The 24467-nt window shown below is 46.1% G+C and overlaps 4 protein-coding genes across 6 annotated transcripts; 2 read left to right on the forward strand and 2 right to left on the reverse strand.

Annotated features, from left to right (window-relative positions):
* Positions 1-931: 931 nt before the first annotated feature.
* LOC125528017 (serine/threonine protein phosphatase 2A 57 kDa regulatory subunit B' theta isoform) lies at positions 932-4848 on the forward strand. 3 transcript variants are annotated; one of them, XM_048692530.2, is made up of 4 exons: positions 932-1144; positions 1549-2947; positions 3927-4294; positions 4388-4848. In XM_048692530.2, the coding sequence occupies exons 2-3, from the start codon at positions 1772-1774 to the stop codon at positions 4284-4286; spliced, it is 1536 nt and encodes a 511-aa protein (XP_048548487.1). In that variant the 5' UTR covers positions 932-1144; positions 1549-1771; the 3' UTR covers positions 4287-4294; positions 4388-4848. The 3 variants fall into 3 exon arrangements, with proteins under 3 accessions (XP_048548487.1, XP_048548488.1, XP_048548486.1); XM_048692531.2 differs by having other exon boundaries at positions 4391-4848; XM_048692529.2 differs by having other exon boundaries at positions 3927-4848.
* A 46-nt stretch (positions 4849-4894) lies between these two features.
* On the reverse strand, positions 4895-7856 carry LOC125528019 (GDSL esterase/lipase At3g48460). Its single transcript, XM_087519162.1, has 2 exons — positions 7141-7856; positions 4895-5612 (listed from the first exon to the last, which is right to left on the reverse strand). Exons 1-2 carry the CDS (start codon positions 7783-7785, stop codon positions 5088-5090), a joined length of 1170 nt encoding a protein of 389 aa, XP_087375288.1. The 5' UTR covers positions 7786-7856; the 3' UTR covers positions 4895-5087.
* Positions 7857-14260: 6404 nt separating this feature from the next.
* On the forward strand, positions 14261-24007 carry LOC125554970 (4-hydroxyphenylacetaldehyde oxime monooxygenase-like). Its single transcript, XM_087521068.1, has 3 exons — positions 14261-14852; positions 22807-23159; positions 23348-24007. The coding sequence occupies exons 1-3, from the start codon at positions 14261-14263 to the stop codon at positions 24005-24007; spliced, it is 1605 nt and encodes a 534-aa protein (XP_087377194.1).
* On the reverse strand, positions 19042-20357 carry LOC147977114 (uncharacterized). The gene is made up of 3 exons (XM_087519397.1): positions 20204-20357; positions 19890-20104; positions 19042-19743 (listed from the first exon to the last, which is right to left on the reverse strand). The coding sequence occupies exons 1-3, from the start codon at positions 20355-20357 to the stop codon at positions 19042-19044; spliced, it is 1071 nt and encodes a 356-aa protein (XP_087375523.1).
* Positions 24008-24467: the final 460 nt, after the last annotated feature.

Here is a 24467-nt window from a genome sequence, read left to right on the forward strand (position 1 = left end):
TTCAAACATCTTTCACTTGATGAAATTCACATCTTTACATGCATGATAAGACCTCGCTTTCGCTCTAGCAAGTCCACCCGGTTGTTCGTCAAGATTGTGAATTCCCCCCCTCGGCGCATGACATTTTTGTTTTCCATTCCAAACCTTCCGTTCAAATGGTACCAGCGCATTTTGCTTCTCGGGGAATTGAAACTGGAGCGAGCAAGTCATCATCAATCTTCTATATCTAAATAGCTAGCCCCCATTAACATATTTCTCTCAACATGCAAGCATGCCACCTCATCATTCAACATTCATGGGAAAGGTCCACCTAAACATGCAACTATTCATAATAAAAATCCACCTCAACATGCAAACATGCATGCATGAAAAATTCCATTCTATTACGCTATTAATATTTAATTCGTACATTCGTTCAAAAACTATCATTTCAAATATTCAGGTTTCATATATAACCAAGACTTCATTTTCGCAACAACGCGCGAGGCATCATCTAATTCTAAAAATGGCCGGGCGTTAGTGTGCATGCAGATCCGGCCTCGTTGGCTTTCCGGATTAGCTGTAACACCGCGGCCCGCTAATTAATGATGACACGAGGAGTAGGCAGCTTCGTTCGCAGCGGAGTCGTTGGGTACTTAATAATAACCAATGAATCATGAATTAACGAGCAGTAGTGTGGAGCACGTGAGACGGTGGCGGTCTCATGATTTATTTCTTCTCTAGCCTGTAGCCAATCTCACGACGGCCTAACTTTTTTTTTCCGGAGGGAACATGACGGCTTAACGGAAGGAAGGGAGCGGGCGGGCGGGCGGGCGGCCAGCCTAGCATCGCACAAGAAAAGAAAAGCGACCCGGCCCAACTGCCGTGCCCACGGATTTGTTTTTCATTTTTTTTCGGAGGAGAGAGAGGGGGGAAAAGCGACGCGTTACGCCACGTCACCCGCGCCCCAACAAACTCCGCCATTTTCTTTTGCGGAGGAAAAGTAGAGAGAGAAGGTCCAAGTTCCGAGTCCTCCCTCCGTCCCCGTCTTCCTCCTCCAGCGACTGCTTCTTCCCACCGGCCGCGCCGCCCCACCGACCGGACCCAACCACCGCCGCGCCCCGCTTGACTCCTCCCTCCCTCCGCCCGCTCCTCGGAGGCACAGGTACGTGCTCAGCGGTCAGCGCCGTCGCGTGCTGCCTCGCCTCGCCGTGGGCGCGTGGGTGCTGCTGCGTTGGCCGCGCGCGGCCTCGGATGTATCCGGCCGGTGGTTTGTTGCGCTAGTAGGCTCCCGGCTCGGCCGGCGGTGCGGGCAGATTTGGCCCCCGCCGCCTTTTTGGTCGCGGTCGCGGTAGTGGGGGATTTGTCAGAGTTCTCGGGATTTTTTCCCCTCTGTATGGGTGGGATTTACTCTAGATGCCGTCGGACTGTTCTCCATTTCGCGATGCGGGCTGCTTTGGCTCCGCCCTTCCGTAGATTGACTGCCGCGCGCGTGATCCTGCGGAGAGCGTGCCTCGCGCGATCTTACCGTGATCTGATGTTTCTCACCTGTCAATTTCGTTGTCGCAGGTCGGCGGCGCTCGATTCGGCGCGCTGCCTCGCCGGACACGCCAGCTCTGGGTGTGGGTGGAGGCACAGCTCGGCTCCCCGCTGTGGTGCTGCGACGGACCTAGGGTTTACTGTTCAGCAGTAGCAGGGTGAGGTGGCACCTCCTGCTGCCGGGGACCCAGGGGACGAGGCAGCTTAATTCGGCGTCCGTGTCGGGGAGATTTGGACTGATCTGGGTGGTAGTATGATCAAGCAGATCCTTGGGCGCTTCCCTAAGAAGCCGTCCAAGTCCGGGGACAAGGATCCGATCGGACGGTCAGGCGCCTCCGTGTCCAACCCTCCGAGAGGCGCGGAGAGGGCATCCGGCCACACGCCAATTATCTCCAGCTCTGGGCTCAGCTACGGCGGCGGCCAGCATCCGGGTAACGGAAACAACTCGAGGGTCAACAATGGCAATTCATCGGCCTTCGAGCTGCTCCCGGGCTTTAAGGATGTCCCCAACGCCGAGAAGAATAACCTCTTTGTCAAGAAACTGAACCTGTGCTGCGTCACGTTTGACTTCAGCGACCCGACAAAGAGCATGAAGGAGAAGGAAGTAAAACGACAAACTCTGTTGGAGCTCGTGGACTATGTCGCCTCGGCCAATCAGAAGTTTCCGGAGATAGTTATGCAGGAGACCACGAGGATGGTTTCTCTGAACCTGTTCAGGACGCTGACCACCCCTCCCAGGGAGAACAACATTTCAGCCTATGATTTGGATGAGGATGAGCCTGTGATGGACCCTGCTTGGTCGCACTTGCAGATTGTTTATGAGTTGTTCTTGAGGTTCATTCAGTCTCCGGAGACTGATGCCAAGCTGGCTAAAAGGTACATCGATCATTCCTTTGTCCTCAGGCTACTTGATCTCTTTGACTCTGAAGACCCCAGGGAGAGAGAGTACCTCAAGATGATACTCCATCGTGTCTATGGAAAGTTCATGGTTCATCGGCCAGTTATTAGGAAAGCCATCAACAACACCTTCTACCAGTTCATCTACGAAACTGAAAAGCACAATGGAATTGCAGAGCTACTGGAGATCTTAGGGAGCATCATCAACGGGTTTGCGTTGCCACTTAAGGAAGAGCATAAATTGTTCCTTATCAGGGCCTTGATTCCACTTCACAAGCCAAAGTGCATTGCAATGTACCATCAACAGTTGTCTTACTGCATTACGCAGTTCGTTGAAAAAGATTGTAAACTTTCAGACACAGTTATCAGGGGCCTACTGAAATATTGGCCCATCACAAACAGCAACAAGGAGGTGATGTTTTTGGGAGAGTTAGAAGAGATACTAGAAGCTACACAGCCTGCAGAGTTTCAGAAATGCATGGTTCCTCTTTTCCGCCAGATTGCACGTTGTCTGAACAGCTCTCACTTTCAGGTAATATTAACCGCACACGGTACCTTTTTTTATTAGAAGTATACATCTATTTGTGTTGCTTGATGCTTCATTTTCCATTTCTTCTGTTGTGTAATTTTCATCTGTCCTTTTGTCCCTGGATAGGTAACAAATAAATAGTGATAAAATCTCATTTTATTTATTATGTTTCTATTCAAGACATGGTAGTGCAGATTTAGTATTTGTATTGTGTCAATTTATCCGGTGGCTGGTCTGTCTAGAATTAGTGCACACGTTACCTTATTGCACGGAATGTCATATTTCCAGCTCACTGCTTTGTATTTGAAACGACACTTTTGTGATAGTTTTCTCTATTCCATACTTTTCCGTTTACTTTCAGGGCCTCCTTTTTTAGAGCGCCCTGTTATTTTGTGCTAATGACACGCAGTGTGGTGCTGCACGCAATCTCTGACATCACAGCTTCGCCAAAAAGCCGTTTTTAATTTAATTTTAGACATAAATGCTGCATGTTTAAGTCGTCATGGAGCACCGCTGGGCTCCCAGCACTATGACTGAAACATGCTAGCAGAATAAATATGCCAAAGTAAAACTTATACGATTGGTTTTAATAATGGTTTGGCAGTTCTCTGGTTAGTGACATTGTCACAGAAGCAAACTCTATCAGCTGTTTATGGCTTTTGCCTACAATGGGCACCTGACAAGATTCTGTTTAGGAGATGTCTGTTTCGTGTGGGCCATTATCCTATGGCCTAATTCAGGGACTTCACTTGCACTTTATTCCATCAAAAGCCCTTGTGGCACATCTTGAATCTGTCAGAATTTTGAAAAGCTGATGCTTCTGGTTCTTTATTCTCATTCTTCATGATTATGTGAATAGAACCTTTACTTTGTTGTTGGAGAAGGTACTCATGAATGCACATGCTAGCATGCTTGAAGTCGCAGAACCAGAGTATATCATTAACTGGTGAATTGTAGCTAATGGTGCTTATGCCACTTCCAGGTTGCTGAGAGATCATTGTTTTTGTGGAACAATGACCATATCGAGAGTTTGATCAAACAAAACAGCAAGGTGATATTGCCTATCATATTCCCTGCACTGGAGAGAAATTCCAGCGGGCACTGGAACCCAGCTGTGCAAAGCCTCACTCTTAATGTGCGCAAATTGTTCTCTGATCATGACGCCGGACTGTACACCGAGTGTCTGCGGAAATACGAAGAAGCCAAAGCCAAAGAGAAGGAGAATAAATTGAAGCAAGAAGCCACATGGAAACGCCTAGAAGAGATTGCGTCATCAAGAGCAACCAGTGGAGAGGCTGTGCTCGTCCATCGAACCTTACCCCGTCAATCTTCAGCTGTGTAGTTGGAGTGGTAAAGATGTTCTCCTTTTCTTTTCTTTTCTTTTTCTGCTGGGTAGTTTGTAGCTCGTGCAATTGTGTCTAATGTAAGAATTTCTTGAATCAGTAGGGGGTCCTCCAGAGATTCGTGAAACATTGTACATGATTGAATTGTATATACAAGGTATATCAGGCAGGCAAATCGACAGGAGATCTGAGAAGCCAGGTGGTGGGTTTGGCGCAGCACGGGAGCATCATCATTTCTTGGTCCTGAGCCTCGGCGGCTTCTCTCGGCATGCTGAGATCTGCGGTTCATTGCTATATCCTTTATCCTTGTCGGAATTCGGTCACAGTCTGTTCCTCCCATGGAAGGGTTTGTTGTGGAAGCAAATGGTCGGTCGTTGTTGTCGGTGGGTAGATCTCTAGTTAGAGAGGTAGAGAGAAGTCGGTCTTCATTTCAAAACGAGTCATGGTTGTTCTCGAGTCGGCATGGTTGTAAAAAATGGAAGCAAAGTTTTCTTTTCCTGTACAATATAACCAAAATATTTTCTCACAGAACGTGTGAGGTGCATTCATTTTATTATTATATGGCGTTCTGTCTTGTTGGAGGAATTCTGAATTGGCCATTTTAACCTGATGAAACTCTAGGATACTCTTTATTAAAATTCGCTGCTCGTCGCCATAGCGTCAACTACATCTGTCTCACAAATCACACTGGATTCAGAACAAGGTGCTGGTCACAGTTCAACTGAATTACAACAGCCACCACAAGACTGCTGCTGCTGCTGAATGCTGAAGATGATGATGATGATGATGCTGGCGCTCGCTCAGTTGCCGTGGCCTTTCCTGGCGGCGGCGAGCAGGGAGCCGAAGGATGGGCGGATGAAGGTGCCCGAGGCGTCGCGGAAGAACATGCCGGCGACGACCTTGTACATGGCCTCGGTCATGTGGACGCCGTCCCAGTTGACGTAGCGGGCGGGGTGGGCGCAGGCGGCGGGGACCTCGGGCGAGCCGCAGGTGGAGAAGATCTCGAAGTTGTAGGCGCCGCCGCCGGAGCCGCAGCAGGTCTTGAAGGGCTCGGCGAAGCCGTACCTGGCGGGGCTGCGTATGACGGCGAGGTGCGCGGCGTAGTAGTCGGCGTAGGCGAGGACAGCTCCCGGGTGCGCCTGGCGGAGCCGGTGGATCCCGGCCTGGAGGTGGTGGTTGTGGTCCATGCTCTGCTTGTTGACGGAGGCGACGCAGCTGAGGTTGTCCCGGTCCTCGGGCCGCGCCAGCGTCATGGCCAGCGGCAGGCAGCCGGTGAGCGGCAGCCCCTGCACCACCACGTACCTGGCCCCCCTCTTCAGCAGCCCCTGCCATTTTTGTTTCTCCGTCAGTCGCAGAGAAATCACTCCAAATTAATTAAGGAGACAATGTGAGGTTTATTTTGATCATGAAGAAGTATTCTGGCACAAAAGTAGTACTACTACACTCTCGTACGTTACTCCATACCCTGATTCTTCTTTTTACTACTACAACTCCAGATGGTGACTGCATGGACAAGAATGATGAAGTCCATGATTGCTGCAATCTTTAACCGGTTTCCTCATTCATCACAGCGCTTCTTTTCTATGAGTAGGTAGCAGAATTTGAGGCTAGCACTGTATAAAATACATCTAGATAAGTAATTACTGCCTGTGATTTTTCTACTCCCTCTGTTCGGAATTACTTGTCTCGGAAATGGATGTATCTAGAACTAAAATACATCTAGATACATCCATTTCGACGACAAGTAATTCCGAACGGAGGGAGTAGGTAGCAGAATTTGAGGCTAGCACTGTACATGCATATGCAGAGGTAGCAGATAGAGACAATGCAGTAAATGGCCATCAAAATTAGTAGGTCGGAGTACTGGATGGAAGCTGCGGCGCCTCATCAAAGCGTCAAGAATTAAGTCGGAGTACTACTAGTCAGTTCAATGGATTAATCACGCCTCTCCCTGTTTATCATCGGCTGACACTGTCCTAACCCCTAGCTGAACTGAACCGAACCAAATTCAGACCAGCACTTGAGCTGCAGTCACAGATGGGAGATTCACGGTGGAATTACTATTCTCTTCAGTAGGATGCTGTTAGCTAGGTGCATTATGTTCTCCAGGGACAAAGGTTGAAGAGGGAATTTAAGACGGGATCGGATAGATCGGCAGCAGTAGTGTAGTAAGTGTCGGCAGGGACAGCAAAAAGGCAGCCGTAGATCTATCTACTCTTGCGCACTAGTAGGAGTTTTGATGAAGAACAACAGCTCGCTCACCTACTGACTCCGGTTACAACCAAGCAAAGGTAGAGAAACTCGGTACAAGTAACTAGTGATGTACCTTCAGTCCTTGGAGGTCAGCTCAGTAGCTAGGAATTAATCACACCGAAATCAAAGTAAATAAATGCACCCATCTGTCAGAATCAGACCTTCTGACATGTACTACAAGGACAGGTTGCATCCACGGCATGGGCTCTGAAGCTCTGGTCTGGACGCTCACTATGATAACTAACCGCCTTTTGTTTTCACTGTGCACTACTTAGTTACAAGTTACAGTGATGAAATTAGGAGATCCATCTATCTAGAAGATCTACTCCGTCAGTCCCATAATATAAGAGCGTTTTTGACGCTACTTATATTATGGGACGAAAGGCTACTTATATTATGGGATGGAGGGAGTAGCAAGCATCCTTACACCACTAGATAGATTTTGGTTTAACTTTCATCGACAGGCATGCTCACTGTGCTCTAGATTAATGCACATGCATTTTGTGAAGTATTGTTCCGCAGAGACAGAGTGTGCAGACGAAAATTAGTCAGTGTAACTAGTGTGCTAGTAACTGACTGAGGTTGAGTAGCTAGGTGTACCTCGAGGAAGGTGGTGACCCTGTCGACGGCCATGGTCCGGATGCGCTCCGGCGGGATGGAGTCGGCGGCCATGAAGCTGTAGGCGTAGTCGTTGGCGCCGATCTCGCCCACCCAGTAGAGCGCCTCGCCGATCTCCTCCTTCTTGGCTTGGCGCGTCTTGAGGTGCGCGTCGAACCACCCCAGCTCCGTCATGATGGACTGCGGCGTGATGTCGATGCTCAGGTTGTTCTTGGCGAAGAAGTCGTGCTCGATGGCCGTCGCGCCGGCCACCGCGAAGTTGGCGCCGTAGTACTTGCTGCTCTTGCTGCTGGCGTTGGGGGCGGCGAGGGAGAGGTAGGGCGGGAGGAAGGAGGGCAGCGCCAGCGCGTCGGTGGCGAGGAAGTCGACGACGAGGCGGCCGTCGGAGTAGCGGTTGGTGGAGCGGTGGAAGAAGGTGGCGCCGTAGGGCGGGTTGGAGACGTAGCCGTACGAGTAGGGCCCCGTGGTGGAGTGCGTGTTGCCCGTGTCCGTGAACGAGTCCCCGAACGCGTACACCGTCCGGAACGGCGGGGGTGGTGCCGGCGCCGGCGCCGCGGCCGCGACGGAGAAGGTCACGGCGGCGACGAGGAGGAGGCAGAGACAGCTGACGGCGGTGGACGCGGCCATGGCGAGCGCGATTGAGTGAGTGAGCTCACTAGCTTCTCGATGCTGCCTAGCTTAGCTTGCTGCTGCTTAGCTTGTGTGCGTGTGGTAGTTTTTATAGTTGGATCCAGGCCCGCCAGCACACCGGGCCGGACTTGACTGACTTGAGGGTCAACGCGTGCCCGAGGCCCGGCCCGTGAGATCGGACCTGGGCCTCCCGTGACTTGCATGCATGGCGCTTCTCATTGACCTGCAGGCGCCTGCAAGTCAAGCTGCTGTACTAGTGGTGGTGGTACTATGCTGAATTTCACTGGGAAATTATTAGCAGACCCAATTAGGTGGTGGTTAAGGACCATAATGGGCCGTGTCTGAGGTAGCTAGAAGGAGATGTGGATGGATCAAACGGATTAGTGTGTGTGGGTTCAGTCATGCACTGCACGCCTGCACCAACCCCTTGGGATTTGTTAGGTGCTCATTACTCGCACAGACAGCAGGCAGGCTGCAGGCGCCGCACTTACACCTCTGTCCACGTCCTTCTAGATGATGGACTATATATACGCGCTGCAATGCAATTAATAGTCCAGAAAAAAAAGGTACTAAACATTTGTATGTGCTCTACATAGGAGTATCTATATCAATAACAATAATGCTACATCTACATAAAAAGTTACAAAAGGCTTACGTAACTTTTTTTTTTGAGTAAAAAGGCTTACGTAACTTGCCTAAACTAAATCCTCTCTCCCCCACCCCTGTTTTAACCAGGGGTGGGTCCCTTCCTCCCCCTCTCTCCAATCCCAGCCCACCATGTTGTTGTTTAGGTTAATTTACATTTGTGTTTTACGTAGATGTAGCATTACTCTGGCAATAATGCTAGACCTACAAAGAATCTACAAACGTTTACTTAATTTTTCAAACTATAATTCTCTCCCCTTGCCCCTTCATCCTCTTATTACCAATCATAACCCTTCACATCAGCTTGTTTGTAAAAAAATTAAGTAACCTTTTTTTGAGCCAAAATTAAGTAAACTTTGATCTAGAGTCGTGCGGTATAGATTCATTTTTTTTGCAAAGAGAGTTTCCCCTCTTTCTATTATTAACAAACTGTATAAAGAGATTTATTTCTATCACCCTTTAGGCCTCCTTTGGTTTGGAGGAATTTTGTAGGAATTATATAGGATAGGATTTATACAGGAAAAATTCAGTTAGAGTACCTTGGTTTATAGGAATGGAATCCTATTTTATGAAGGAACTCTTCGTATCCTCCACATTTCATAGGAAAATAATCATTAGCCTAGACTAAATGAAAAATAAACAATCATATGATATGAACCAAAGGGCATCTCTTTTCCTATCCCTATTAATAGGATTCGAGATACATGTCATTTTATTTCCTATCACTAGTAGAAAAAAAATGGCCAGCCAGAACTTTAGTTTGTGGTGCCCCATTTTCAATCAACGCCATCACTATATTTTTCAAATAGAGGTGGCATTGGCATATTTGGTACGACATCACTAAGACCATAGTGGTGGTGTCGGAAAATAGTTGAAGGCCACTTATATGTGGGACCCACAATTGGTACAAGGCATCATATAGTGGTGATGTGGCATAACAGGGAACACCAACACTATTAGGTTTTCTTGTAGCATGATATGTGTTGCCACATCACCACTATATTATTTTGTGTTATTTTTATAATATTGTAGTTATTGTAATTACATTGAATATTTTTTATATTTTTTAGTCTTTTTGTTATTTTGAATATGTTGATGATTTTGATTCTTCTATGATGCTGAAACTTTTAAAATATTTGAGTCTTTTTATTATTTTGGAACTTCTTATTACTTTGAGCAATTTTATTATTTTCAGTATTTTATCATTTTGACTGTTTTATTATTTTAAATATTTTTATTATTATGAGTTTTTTAATTATTTTGATTACTTTGAGTCTTTAATTATTTTGAATGTTTTTTATTACTTTGAATCTTTTTACCTTTTTAAAACATTCAATGATACTCTAAAGCATCCTCAAATATGGAAGTGAGAAAGAGGAATGGCCCTCGAGGTCCATGCTGAAGCATGGCGAAGAACCTATGTCCAATTCCAACATGGTTGGTCTCAACTCTCAAGTAGTTCATTGTCTGCTGAAGTCGAGTAGGTGCGTGTGAAGCTTGTTGTATTGTCATGGAGAATAATTCACATGTCACCATTCACACGCATTTGCGCAGGCATACAGGGTCTTGGGATTTTGTTGTTGCAAAATAACACAACTGCAACATAATTATGAACTATATGTGCAAAAGTTAAGGCTTTCTTAAGATTTCCAAAGCCTTCCTTAGATTCATCATCAAAAGGTAATATAACATTTTTATTTGAAATTTTAGTAAGAGGCTTCAAAATTTGAAAATTTCCTTATTGAATAAAAAATACAACGATGACATGGTTGCACATGGACCCGATTTGATTATGTTTATGAAAATATTAGAAAAAGTCTAATATTAAACTTTGGAACAAACATGATCTAGTGTTATGCATGTGCGTAAAATTTCGTGACAAATTGACTAAAACAAAAATGATACAATATAGAAGTTACCATTCACATTTTTTCGTACCTGCAATTTTGTCTTTTTGCCGGGATTTCCACATTATGCATTTTGTTGAGCAGCTTTACGCACATGTATAAAGCTAGACCATGTTTGCTAATTTCTTTTTGAAAATATTTAACCTTTGCTAGTATTTTGACTTTTTTTTTGCTAAAGTTATAGTTAGTGATGGCGCTTGAAGCTATGTGTTTAATTACTACGAAACATGTTAATGCGCTCATAGCCTAGTGGTGGGAGTGTTGCGGTGTCGCCTGCCGACCTGAGTTCGACCCCTCTTCAGGTCGAATTATGTGTCTCACATTCTCTCTTAATATTATGGTCTATTATTTTTACTATGAGATATGCAACTGCCCCATCCCCCAGTGCGACAAAACAATTTCGTCCCCCCAAAGTGCGGTCATTTTAAAGACATACAATTGCGAGGTGGAAGGGCGATACTTCCAGTTACATATTTGATGGTGAACATGCAACTGACATGGACAAAAAGAATCATGAGTTTTAAAAAGGTTCGTGAATTTGAAATGAAGAATAAAACCAGAAAAGGGAAACAAAAAAAATACTGAGAGAAAAAACAAATAGAAAGAGTGGGAGTGAGAAGAGACAATGGGCAACGGACGGTGAAAATCACTTGAAGGGAGAGCTAGCCCAACTCTGGCAATTCTCCCTGCAACTCGCATGACATAAAAATGCATTCCCAAAGACCAGGCCAGACAAAAGGACAACAGAAAGCACAACACCCATGGCGGTTTCTCAAAAAAAAAAAACCACAATGATGTTCTACAAAAAAGATCGCGACGAAAACAAGTGCTAGCGGCAAGGTTTCATGAAAATTACAACGCCTTTAATCACTTGGTGTGAGACTTATTTTGGACCTAGCTTGTCGATGCCTTTAATCGCGTGGTGTGAGACTTGAGACATAGCTAAATCTCATTTAGATGAGAGAATTAAACAATGAAACAATGTTATTATGGAAACTGATTCTCTCCAACTGACTGTAGAGCTCGCTCGACAGCCGCCTAGTCCATTCAACACGAATCCTGGGGGGGGGGGGGCACGTCCATGTGCCCTCTCTCCTTCCTTATCTTCTTTCCACACGCCCTCTCCTTTCCTTATCTTTTTCCTGCTCCCACCGCGACATGCAAGGTGCAACCTCCATCCAAAGAAGCACGACGGCGAGATGTTGCAAGGTCAACGATGGTACCGTGGCGCGAAGGCACGCTGGTGCTGTGACGAGAGAGTTGCAACGGTGGTCGGCGGCGAGGCGGATGCAACAACGCCGTTTGTGTGACGTGGGGTTGCAACTGCGGTGATCGGCCGCGAGCCGGCTAATGCGACAAGGGGGTTGCAACAGTGGTGACCGGCGGTGAAGTCGTCTGCAGCAACGCTGTTGCGGCGATGTTGCGACGGCAACCCCGGTGGACGGACCACGGTAGTGTTGCTGTGAGCCACTGTTGTGAGGCCGCCGCAGTTTTTTCCGGAGTGTTGGGAGCGGCGCTGCAAGAGGGACGAGTGGACCATTGTAAGAAATATGTTTGAATTATTTCAAACAATCATTTCAAGAAACAGATTCACAAATTATTTCACTCGGTTTAAGAATCCGGTTTCACTTTTACAAAATACTATTTCATTTATTTCAGATAAGACTCGGCTATTTCAAAGACAATGACTTAATACATTTCAATAATTTCATAACATTTTTCACTTTTTCAAAATACTTTAAAAAGTTTACTCTTTTAAAACAAACTAATTTCACTACAAAACCTTCATTCCTTTCCAAAAACACATGTTTCACTCATTCCAAAAGTATAATTTCACAAAAAATGAAAATTGATTTCACTCATTGGTCTTGTTCTAAGAAGCTCCCAACATCGTAGTCATTCGAACATCCCGATTTTAGTTCTTTTACAAAAATAAATTCAAATTATTTCAAAAAATAGTTTCGCAAAATATTTCACTTAAAAGTCATTTCAACTATTTCAGGCGCATTTCACATTTTCAAAAAATGATTTCACTTACTTTGGATATTTCGAAAAAGTGAGATCATAGATTTCAATAATTTCATAACATATTTCACTTTTTCAAAATGCTTTCAAATTTTCACTCTTTTGAAACAAACTAATTTCACGAAAAAACATTCACTCCTAAAAATCAGAAGTTCTGCTCATTGCAGAAAAATAATTTCACTAAAATTGAAAGTCGACTTCAACTAAATTGAAACATTGAAATTTAAACATGTTTGAAATGTATCCAAAATGGTCTTATTATAAAAGGGCTTAAGGCTAGGAATTCAAATATATAAAAAGTTTCAAATATGAGATTATGGTTTGAAATGTATGAATGATTTAAATGAGTAAAGATGAAATAAATGGGTACACTTTTTTGAGAATTAATAAAAAAGGTACATTTTCGTTTGAGAATCAATAAAAGGGACTTTTCCTCCCATGCATGCATTGTGGGGTCTAGGAGCTGTATATGGTCTCGTGTAGGCTTGGTGATGGGTCTCTCCACGAATCATGATGCATGTGTGGACGATGGATGGTTCACCCCACCTTAACCGGTAAAAATGACTTTGTAAAAAATAGGACTACTGTTGGAGATGCTCTAACAATGCTGAACGCTCTACCTTGTACTGTATTATGTTGAGTGCAGCACGTACGTCTTTCAGAGACTGAGGAGCTACCTAGCTAGGTGGAGTGCTGGACCGGCTGGCGACCACTGTGGCGGTGTGGCCTAGTACGTACCTCGTGGTGGTCCGGCGGCCCTCGCGGCGGGCCGACGAGACCATGCATGCGTGGTAAGTCGCTGGAGTCCACACTCAAAGAAGAACTTGCATGGATGGATCAAGACGATGAATGCCTATATATTCAGATTTGGTTTTCCTATTGGCGATGACGTCGATTCTCTAATGCGTCACCCAACGATTCTAACATAAACAGACAACAAGTCTACACAGCTAAGGAGTGGAAAGCATCATGCAACACTTTAAAGCAAGGCGAATTTTGGTAAAAACAAATGTTAGAAAAATCATTCACTGCAGCCAAGCATACATAGACCTGTTCCATTTTTTAACGCGGTACAAGCACATACGCTTAAACAAACGCACATACACTCATCCTCCGAGATACTAAGTTGGCATCATCTTAAGATTCACAAAGGCAACAAAGGCGTCTATGTAGTTGACAGAAACATCTTCTCCACTGACTAACCATCACCGAAAGACTAAAATATATCTAGAAAAATGCAAGCACCAGTGCTCAAGCTGGGACTTGAACCCTGGTGCTGGTTTCATCAAAAAGAACCTAACCATGTGAGACATGCTAAGTTTTGCATGCCAATATATATCTCACATATGAAACGCTTGAGTTGTCACTGTGATTTTCAGCCGCGGTTCCCTTTGCTGTTGATAACTGTGATTACTCGTAATGAAACACGATGATGACCCCAACAATCCCAACCTCAACATTGACCAATATGTCCCTCGCATGATTACGTCGACTATGGCTACTATGTTGCACATTCTTGGCTACCTTGACATCGGCACAATAGGAGGGCTATCGCCTCGCTTGAGCTCCTCGTTAGCTTCCTTAGCTTCCTTTACAATCGGGGCGCATGTAACGTGACACCGTACCATGCACGATGCTCCTGCTACGACTGCATGGGGATGTCAGCCCGTTGGTTTCTACTTTCAGTTTTTTTAGTTGTCCACGATGTTCCTATTGTTTGCGACGGTACTGTTGCAGCTGCACGAGGAGAGTGTTGTTAGAGTCGTTCGAGAAGTTCAACACGCACACAATGGCATTACCCGCAATTTTCTTCGTCTCACACTCATACTCCTAGTTTGAAGGAATATAATTCACACACTGAAGAAGTAGTACTTAGTCGTCCAAATTAAATCTAAATGGCGACCTCGCTGCTCCTCTCCCAATCCCAACAATGGCAACAATGGCAACAATGGCAGCCCCTCCTCTTAGCACTCCTCGTTTCTGCCGTCTCCCTCCTGCTGTTGACGAGGAGGAAATGGAAAGGGCGGCTGAGGCTGCCACCAGGCCCCGCCCAGGTGCCCCTCCTGGGGAACCTGCACCAGCTAGGCTCGCTGCCGCACCGTGCTCTGCGTGATCTGGCGCGGCTCCACGGGCCGGTGATGCAGCTGCGGCTCGGCACGGCGCCCGCCGTGGTGCTGTCGTCGGCGGAGGCGGCATGGGAGGTGCTCAAGGTGCACGACCTGGACTGCTGCACGCGGCCCGTGTCCCCGGGGCCGAGGCGCCTCACCTACGGCCTCAAGAACGTGGCGTTCGCGCCCTACGGCGCCTACTGGCGCCACATCCGCAAGCTCCTCGTCGTCGAGCTCCTCAGCGCGCGCCGCGTCAAGGCCGCGTGGTACGCCCGCCAGGAGCAAGTGGACATGCTGATGAGCGCCCTGTTAACCGCCGCGGCGGCGAGGCGGGCGGTGGCGCTGGACGAGCACGTCCTGCGCCTCTCCGACGGCGTCATCGGTACGGGAGTTAATTGCACAGAAGTATCACAATTCGGGCATCACATGCAGATTGGTATCATGATTGCTAATTTTTGCGTGTCAGTACCAACATTGGTGTAAGTTTTTGCAAATTAGGCTAAAACGCGTATTTATACGTATTGACGCCCGATCCGACAGCTCAGGCCCACCCGTCAGGTGCCACGCTGGCCAATCAGCGCGTGCCCGCGTGCTGACTAGGACGAGCCGGTGCGCTGCTGCTCTCCAACCTGGTCCGGTCGCACCAGCTCCAGCCCGGCCGCACCATTCCCCTCCCCTCCTCCTCGTCGCTCGTTTCCTCCGTCGCCGCCGCCCGCGTCCCGACTGCTCGCAGCCGCACCGCCCCGCCGACGCCATGGTTTTGGAGGACGAAAGCAGCGACGACCATTCTAGCCTCCCGTACATGCAGTCTTCCTCCACAGACTGTCTCAACGAGGTCAGTACAGGGTTAGGGTTAGGGTTTCAGATTTGGGATTTCTTGATTTGGTTAATATCGCTAGGTTTTGATTTGGCCATTGTCTTTGTGCGAGCTTCTGCAGGTCCCTTTCAGCATTGAAGATCGAGATTACAAGGGGCTTGAGCTGGATGTGATGTCTCCATGTGAGAAGCACGGCATGGCATCTGAGAGGCTTGTTGCCTTTGAAGGAACAGACACAGGCAGGAGGTTTTTAGCATGTGCACAGCCGGTATGGATTGTAGGATTGTAGGCATACTGATTTTTTTTCTTACTTGGTCAGTGCCATATTGAACTCTGTTTGCTGGAGTACTCTGCTTGCTGTCAACATTTTGGTTCATAGTGGTTAGAGTAGCTTATTTAGGTCAAGCATGAGTATATTTTGCTGGAGTACAATGGCATAGTAATTTATGTTAATAGTGGTAGTAGAGTAGCTTACAAATGTTTGAACACTCCTTGATATGAACAGTACAATAACTAAACTAGTCAGTCAGCTACTCAAGTGGCTGCTCCTCTTGTTAAATGTAGTGGTCTGGTGCTAACATAGTAATTTATGTTAATAGTGGTAGTAGAGTAGCTTACAAATATTTGAACACTCCTTGATATGAACAGTACAGTAACTAAACTAGTCAGTTAGCTACTCAAGTGGCTGCTCCTCTTGTTAAATGTAGTGGTCTGATGCTAAATTTAGACATTCTTTTTGTGTAATTACTTGCTGTATGAACTGTTTTGTTGTTGTTGTTGTTTTTGCAGGAAGGTAGCAATTGTGGCTTTGTTGAATGGGTTGATCACCAGTGGCCCCCAACAATGCAGAATGCATTGTTGAAGCTATGGGCAATGGTTGAAGATGCCAAAAGTGCTAGGGTGAATGACAATCTTAAAAGTTCTTTCACTATCCACCATCTGACAGAAGAGAAGAACAAGCTGGAGGCCAACTATGACAAGCTAGTCCAAGATGTGCATGAGCTGATGAACTTCCAGGAAGATAAGGTGGTGGATTTCAGACATCTGCAGTCTGCCATTACATATCAGCAGGAGGTAAGAAAAGAACTGATTGATGATATGAAGGCAAAGATGGCAACTGAGATGGCAAAGAAAGATGCAGAGACCAGCAACTTACTCAGAAGTATGAGCTGCTGCTCAACCTGACAAGAGCTCAAGCAACAGTCATTCAGAACTTGAAGTTGAACAAAATGAAAGAGAAGCAAGTGTTTACTGAAGCTAGTATGAATTTGGAGCTGAAGAATGCAGAACTAACTAAGTGTCAGGAGAAGCTCACCCAAGAGAAGCTACAGTTGAAGCTACAGGTTGCTGATCTGCTTAAGGGAAATGAAAAGCATATTGAAGAGAAGTGGCAGTTAGAGTTTCAGAATGAAAAGTTGAAGGAGAAGTTCAGGGGGATTCAGGCCATCTTGGAGAAGTGAAGAAGATGAAAATGAGATTAGTGGCATTACTGACCTTTTGGGAATGATGGTTGTGTAATGACCTAGCATCTAGGAACTAATGTTGTGTACTGTATGCTTGTACTAATGGTGAACTATGGCTGTGTATGTATGTAGTAGTTATGCTTTTCATCCTTTTGTGAGAAAAGGATGAACTATGCATTTGAAGTGGAACTCCTCTATGTATTGTGAACAATGGTTATGTATTGCTATGTATGGATCAGTTTCTTATTATGTATGGATATGCTGATTATGTAGATGGATATGTTGATGATGGTACATTATGACAATGTTGCAGCAAACCAGACAGTACATTGCAATAAAAGAGGAACAAGACTCACTAAATCTCATTGCATCATAAGATAACTTCACTGATCCATTACAACTTGATCCATTACAACTTGGCTACAACTGAACCAACTAACTAACTTAATATCTTGCCTGCAACTAAGCCAAGCACAAATATAGTGAAAAGAAATAGCACAATGTGAAATTTGGCCCTAATCCCTGCAATCTCTGCATTCTTCTCTCTGAGTTGAGTTTGCAGAGACAGAAACATGGCCTCCCTTGTGCCATCATCTTCACTTGGAGTCAGGATTGGAAATTGATCTTCAGATCTAGCAACAGTTGCACCTTTAAGCCTCCATACTTCATCACGCATATCCCCAATGAGCTCACTCCAGAATGTGGCAATGGATCATCATGCCATTGCACAAATCCACAGCCACCGTGCTATTAAGATACACAAGCAAATTTCACCATGCTACCACATACTATTGCACAGAAGAAAGAGGAAGAAAATTAGGGCAAAAAACAACACTCACCATAGCATCCACGCAGCTATAGTACCTCCTACCAGGGTTTTGACTGCTCCAGGAGATCCATCTTGGCGCCTTCCTCGGAGTTGAGCAGTGGCACATCACTGGAGGCTCGTATGCCATTGGGTTCTCGCGGTAGCGCACCGGCGAGCGCGACTCCTCCCCCCTCCTTCCTGCAGCTCGACGAAATTCGGGAGCAGACCCGGCACTGGACGACCACGACATCTCCACCGCCGGCCCCAGTCAGCGCCTCTGAGATTTCTCCTTGGCTGCGCTCCAAATGGCCACTGCGTGGATGAACCCTAGTTTCATTCCCCACTCTGAGATCTGGTGCTGTCAATTTAATAGTAGAAGAGGTATCTGTCCCACATGTCAGAATCCCCAAATGTGGTACTGCATGTTATGTGATGCCCCAATATTGGTACTGACATGCAATAGATAGCAGCAGTATTGGTACTAATTTGTCACAAGTAACTGCAATTGTGGTACTGCTTTGCAAATACTGGTAGTTCAGAAAACCACCTAAAGTTCAACATTCAGAAAACCACCTAAAGGTGAACATTCAGATAACCACCTAAAGTTCAACATTCAGATAATCACCTAAAGTTCAACCACATATCCAGTAGCAAGTTCTACATATCCAGTACTCCACCTCAAGTTCAACATTACAAGCATCAAGTTCAACATTACTAGAGTACTCCACCAGTACTCCACCTCAAGCATCAAGTTCAACCAAAATAACACCACGGTATTTCACATTACATGGCTCCTCCTCCTCCCATGCTAGCATTGAAGTAGGACATCCATCCAGTGTGTGTGCCATCAGTAGGAATGTCAGCATATTTCCTGGGAGCACCTCTTCCAGCTCTTCCTCTGCCTCTGCTAGCTCCTCTTCCAGATGGTGGTGGTGTAGTAGAAGTAGCACCAGCTCCTCTGCCAGCTCCCCTTCCTCTTCCAGATGGTGGTGTTGTAGTAGAAGTAGCACCAGCTCCTCTGCCAGCTCCTCTTCTTCCAGATGATGGTGGTGTAGGAGCAGAAGCAGCAGGTCTTGGCTGTCTTGCTGTTGGTGCAGTAGAAGGACCAGCAGCTCTTGGCTGTGAGGTACTTGGAGTAGCCTTGCAAAGAAAAGGAAACAATTAATAATGCTAGAAAGAAATGTACAAGAAAGAAAACATTAGTATATTTCAAGGTGAAAAATTATTACCACATGCTTATTCTTCCTCAAAGCTAGCTCAGGCTTCAACTGTTTAAGACAGTTTGTGTACCTATGCCCTTGGAGACCACAATTGCCACATGTTATGGTCCCCATTCTTAAAGTTTCTTTTGGCTTTGGTACTTCAAATTTGCCCTTGATCCTCTTTTCTTTCCTTCTTCCTCTCTTGATTTTGAATGCAGGTGGTTCTATGTCTGGACCAGGGGTCCTTGTCCAATCATGCTCACCAGGCACAGGAAAGATCATTGGTTCATAAGCTGCAGCATAAAAAAATCTTTCTTGAAGAATTTGCTGACATAATCCTCTGGTTTCCTTTTAGCCTTGTTTATCACAGAGATGGCATGGTTGCAAGGTATGCCACTAAGGTCCCACTTCCTGCATCCACATGTCTGAAGTTCCAGGTTGACAACATGTGTTTGCTGCCCACTTGTAACTTGCCATAAGTTGACCCCTGCCTGTATTGGCTTGCAGTATCTGGCCCTCTCCTTCTCAGCCTCTAGCTTCTCACTGTAATGAGGTGTTATCTCCCATCTTGCTTCCTTAACACTCTCTCTCTTCATGTGCCACCTCACCATCTGCTTATCTTTTATCCCATCACACATTGTCCTTATAGGTTTTCTCCTAACATCTAGAATGTACTTGTTGAACACCTCAGACAAGTTGTTCACTACCAAGTCAGTCTTGCAGTTTGTGTCAAATGCATGCCTTGCCCATGTCTTTTTTGGTATTGCAGTAAGCCACTCCCAAGCTTCCTCACTTTCAGCTCTAAGATCATTCATTGCAATATTAAATTTGTGTTTATTGTAGGCATAGCTAGCATTATCCATGCACTTCTTAAGATCTTCACCCCTAAACCCAGCATTTTGGAAATTTGCATATATATGTCTAAGGCAGAACCTTTGGTTGCAATTTGGAAACACAGCATTCACTGCATACAATAACCCCTGACACAAACAATATAACAAGTCTAAGCTACATCCTAAAGAAATATGCACCAATGAATTAAATATGCATTCTAATCTACTATAAACACTTGTGCAAAACATAATGAAACTCTAAGCTAATGTAAACACTTCTGCAAAACACATACCTTTTGTCTATCTGACATTATAGTATAAGGTCCAAACTTGCCCACTTCTCCCCCTAGGCAAATTTTCAGTTGGTGTAGAAACCAACACCAACTAGCTTTGTCCTCTTGTCCAACTATGCCAAATGCCAGTGGATATATGTTGTTGTTGCCATCTCTACCAGTGGCAGCAAGGAGTTGAGCACCTGTAGTGAGCTTAATGAAGCACCCATCAACACCTGCATAATCAACATTTCCAAACATTAAATACATTCAAGTGAGAAACAAAATGTAGTACTCTACAATATGTAAATGGTGCACAAGGTTTAGGAACTAACCAATGAATGGCCTACACCCATTGAGAAATCCCTCCCTTGCTCCATTCATGCAAAAGAACATGGCATGGAATCTTGGGCCTGGGTGGGGTATTCTTGCAGTTGGTGTTGGAGTAACAGTAGTGACTATTACTCTGCTTCTAGGGTTTGTGTCCATGACAGTCTGAGCATAGTCTTTAAGCCTAGGATATTGCTTCTTGTGATCTCCTAACACAGCTTCAATAGCTATGTTCTTTGCCCTATATGCCATGCACTTGGGCACATCTACACCATATTTTCATTGCATGCATCAATTATAGTCTGAATACCAGTAGTTATATCAGATCTAAAGAGATGCTCATATTTCTGTGCTAGCCACTTAGCACTAACCCTGGTGGTCTCTGTGGTACTAGGGCAAGTGTGCTCTAGTCTCATCTTCTTAATTACAAAGGTTTTCTCCCCTTTTATAACTGCTGCCACCATTAAGAAGTGGCATTGTTTATCTGTACACTCAACAATTATCCTCTGATCTGAATTCTTGTGATACCTGAAATTCCTGGCCTGGGTGATGTGCAAATTCAACAAAGCATCTCTGAATTGATGCTGATCCCTAAAACACAACTTCATACACGGTTGCTCATGTGGTTGCTCCAATTTCTCATTATACCACTTCCTAGCAGGCCTTTTCTTTGCCCTACTCTTCCTTTTCTTTGGTAGGACAAAAGAGAGTGGCTCAAAACCATCATCATCACTCTCCCTCAACAACCCCTTCTCTTCTTCATCTGATGATGGTCTGAAATCAGGTTCAACCTCTGGTATCTCACTACAATGTGACCTAGTGGTTGGGCCTCTTCTAACTGGCAGCTTCTGCTTCTTCTTTACAGGCTCAACTATAGTTTCTTCTTCTTGTTCAAAAGTCCTATCTTGTTCTACCTCAAATGGGTCCTCAACTTCAGTGTCACCCTCATAATGCAGCATTTCTTCCTCTTCTGATTGATCATCATCTGATTCTTCCTCTTGTGCTTCTAGCTCTCTCTGTCTCTTTCCCTCTTCCACCTCTACATCTTCATCATCAACCATGTAATTAGGGTCACTTCCAATTTGACCATCCTCATCAGAGGCATCACTGTCCTCATAAGCCTCAAATCCTTGATATCCCTCTTCTTCTTCCAAAACTGCTTTCAACTTGTTTGTTGCATTTTTGCTTTCTTGTGTGCAAACACCAGCAGGACCAGCAGGGTGATGTGTGCTACATTGACTGTCAAAGACTACTCCTTCCTTATCAACAGCTAAGATAGGAGGCTCACTCAGATCATAAACAAGAGGCTCTTGGTACACCACAGTGGACAAGTCTGGCTTTTCGAAATGCTGCCTCTCAAAATCAGTATTAGGGGGTGGACAAGTCCTGACTAGCAAATTAAGCACCAATTTGTCCTGGATCTTCCTCTTTATCATCTGTAATTCTGCATGACTGTCTACCAAATCCAGCCCTTTCTCTCCTAAAGATGGATTTTCAATGTGAAACAAACAATCATATGCATTAAATCCTTGGGTTTCCATCACTGCAACCAAATTCAGATAAGTAATATCTGAACCACACAGCTTCATCTCCAATGGCTCTCTTGCATCAAAATGGATCCTTACTTCCCAAATGTCTTCATACAAACTACAGAACAAATTAAATTTCATGTATTCATTATAATTACTCTTAATTTGCAGAGCAACAGTACAGTACAATGCAATTTAAAGTAACCTGTAAGTCTATTATTTACTAATTGAGCACAATAGCAAAATTTGGAGAGCAACAGTACAGTACAGAACAATTTAAAGTAACAATACCAGACAGTACAAAACAATTTGGAGAGCCACAATAATCCCAAATTTTTACTGTCATTGAACTAATTTGAGAGTGCAATACACTATGTTACTAGGTTAGTTTAATTGTCCTATACTAGTCACTTCAATTGGATAAAACCTAATCCCCAACTGGATAGAGCAGAAAATGAACAAACCCTAAAAATGCCCAAATGGATAAATCAGAGGAGGAAGAGGACAAGGGTACTTACAGCACGCCGCCAAGTCCATGCGTCAACTCATGGCTGCTGCCAGGGTTCGCCACCCACTGATGCGCCAACCGCAACCGCTGCTCCATGGTGAGTAACATCGACTCCTCGTCGTCGGTCGAGTACGCGGAGCTGGAGTCATCGCCGCCATCCCAGTCGACGCCAGCCGTTCCGCTAGGAGGCCAGAACGGCATCTCACCGCCGCCGTGGACGCCCTCGCCGCCGCCTGGCGGAATCGCCGACGCCATGGACTAGGGTTCGAGCGAGGAGGAGGAGGGGAGGGGAATGGTGCGGCCGGGCTGGAGCTGGTGCGACTGGACCAGGTTGGAGAGCAGCAGCGCACCGGCTCGTCCTAGTCAGCACGCGGGCACGCGCCGATTGGCCAGCGTGGCACCTGACGGGTGGGCCCGAGCTGTCGGATCGGGCGTCAATACGTATAAATACGCGTTTTAACCTAATTTGCAAAAACTTACACCAATGTTGGTACTGACACGCAAAAATTAGCAATCATGGTACCAATCTGCATGTGATGCCCGAATTGTGATACTTCTGTGCAATTAACTCTCGGTACGGTGGCGTTCGGCAGCGTCTACGCCAGCGACAGGTTCGCGCTCAACGAGAGCTTCCAGCACGCGCTCGACGAGGCCATGGAGATGATCTCCAGCACCTCCGCGGAGGACTTCTTCCCCAAAGTCATCGGCCGGCTCGTCGACCGCGTCACGGGCGTCGTGGCCCGCCGCGAGAGGATCTTCAGGCAGCTCGACGCCTTCTTTGACATGGTCATCGAGCAGCACCTGCACCCTGAGCGCGCCAGTCCCCCTGAGATGGAGAACGGCGGCGACCTCGTCGATGCGCTCATCGCCCACTGGAAGGAGCATCGTGGGTTCACCAGAGACCACGTCAAGGCCATAATCTTTGTAAGCATGTCCATTAATTAAGTACTCCCTCCAATAATTTAAGGCAAGTGTAGTGTCAAAAATGTCTTATATCATGAGACGGAGGGAGTAGTAATTAATCAATCTTTGCTTGGTCCGATCAATTCATGTGCATTCAGTAAGAACTAAGAAGAACAAAACAAGAAAAATAAAAGCATTTTGAGTTTCAGGACACGTTCATCGCCGGCATTGACACGAGCTCGATGACAATACTGTGGACGATGTCGGAGCTTATCCGAAAGCCGCGCGTGCTCGGCAAGGTGCAAGCCGGTATCAGAGCCGTGGCTGGCGGCAACGTCAACGGGAGGGTGCTGTCCGAAGACGTGTCCAAGCTCAGCTACCTCGGGATGGTGGTAAAAGAGACCACGCGGCTGCACCCGCCGGCGCCATTGATATTGCCGAGGAAGACGATGCGGCACATCCAGGTGGCCGGGTACGACGTGCCGGCCAAGACGCGGGTCTACGTCAATGCGTGGGCCATCGGTAGGGACCCGGCGAGCTGGCCGGACAACCCGGAGGAGTTCAACCCGGACAGGTTCGAGGGGAGCGCCATAGACCTTAAGGGCGAGCATCCGGAGCTGATGTCGTTCGGCACTGGGCGCCGGATCTGCCCCGGCATGTCGCTGGCCATGGCCACCGTGGAGTTCACGCTGGCCATGGCCACCGTGGAGTTCACGTTGGCCAATCTGCTCTGCTGCTTCGACTGGGCGCTCCCGAAGGGGATGGCGGTGGACGACGTGAGCATGGAGGAGGAAGGAAGGCTCGTGTTCCACCGCAAGACGCCCCTCGTGCTCGTGCCCACCGCTTACGTGCCGCCATGGCGCCCATGACCTTGTTGAGTAGGGTGATCACTATTTGCTTTTGCATTATCCACTTTGCAACTCAACTTGTACTAGCAAATAACGAGCTGCACTGCACTCTAATGGAATAATAAAATTGGCATATGTTGCAGGGCCGAGCCGGTAAAATAAAGGGTGTTGTGCACTTGTGCTAAGCTCTAAAATGAGGCATGTCTTTTTAGAAAAATATACCATTCCGATCCATATTACTCGTTACTCAAACAGTTTAGATACACCCGTTTGAGCGACAAGTAATATGGGCCGGAGGGAGTAACTATAATCAGTGGTGGAGTTATGTGTGTTTTGAGAAAAGTGTGTAGGGTCTTTTTAGAGAGGGCTTATATGAGAAAAAGTCAAATCTGTAAGTTTTGCAATTGCCCCTTAACTTAACTTAAGAAGCCGATTCGTCATAACAAATCGATCGCGCAGAACAAGAGACGAAGGGTACACG

The sequence above is a fragment of the Triticum urartu genome, chromosome 4A (genome assembly GCF_056163025.1).
Source record: "Triticum urartu cultivar PI428250 chromosome 4A, HENAU_Tu73, whole genome shotgun sequence".
In the NCBI taxonomy this organism is placed as follows: domain Eukaryota; kingdom Viridiplantae; phylum Streptophyta; class Magnoliopsida; order Poales; family Poaceae; genus Triticum; species Triticum urartu.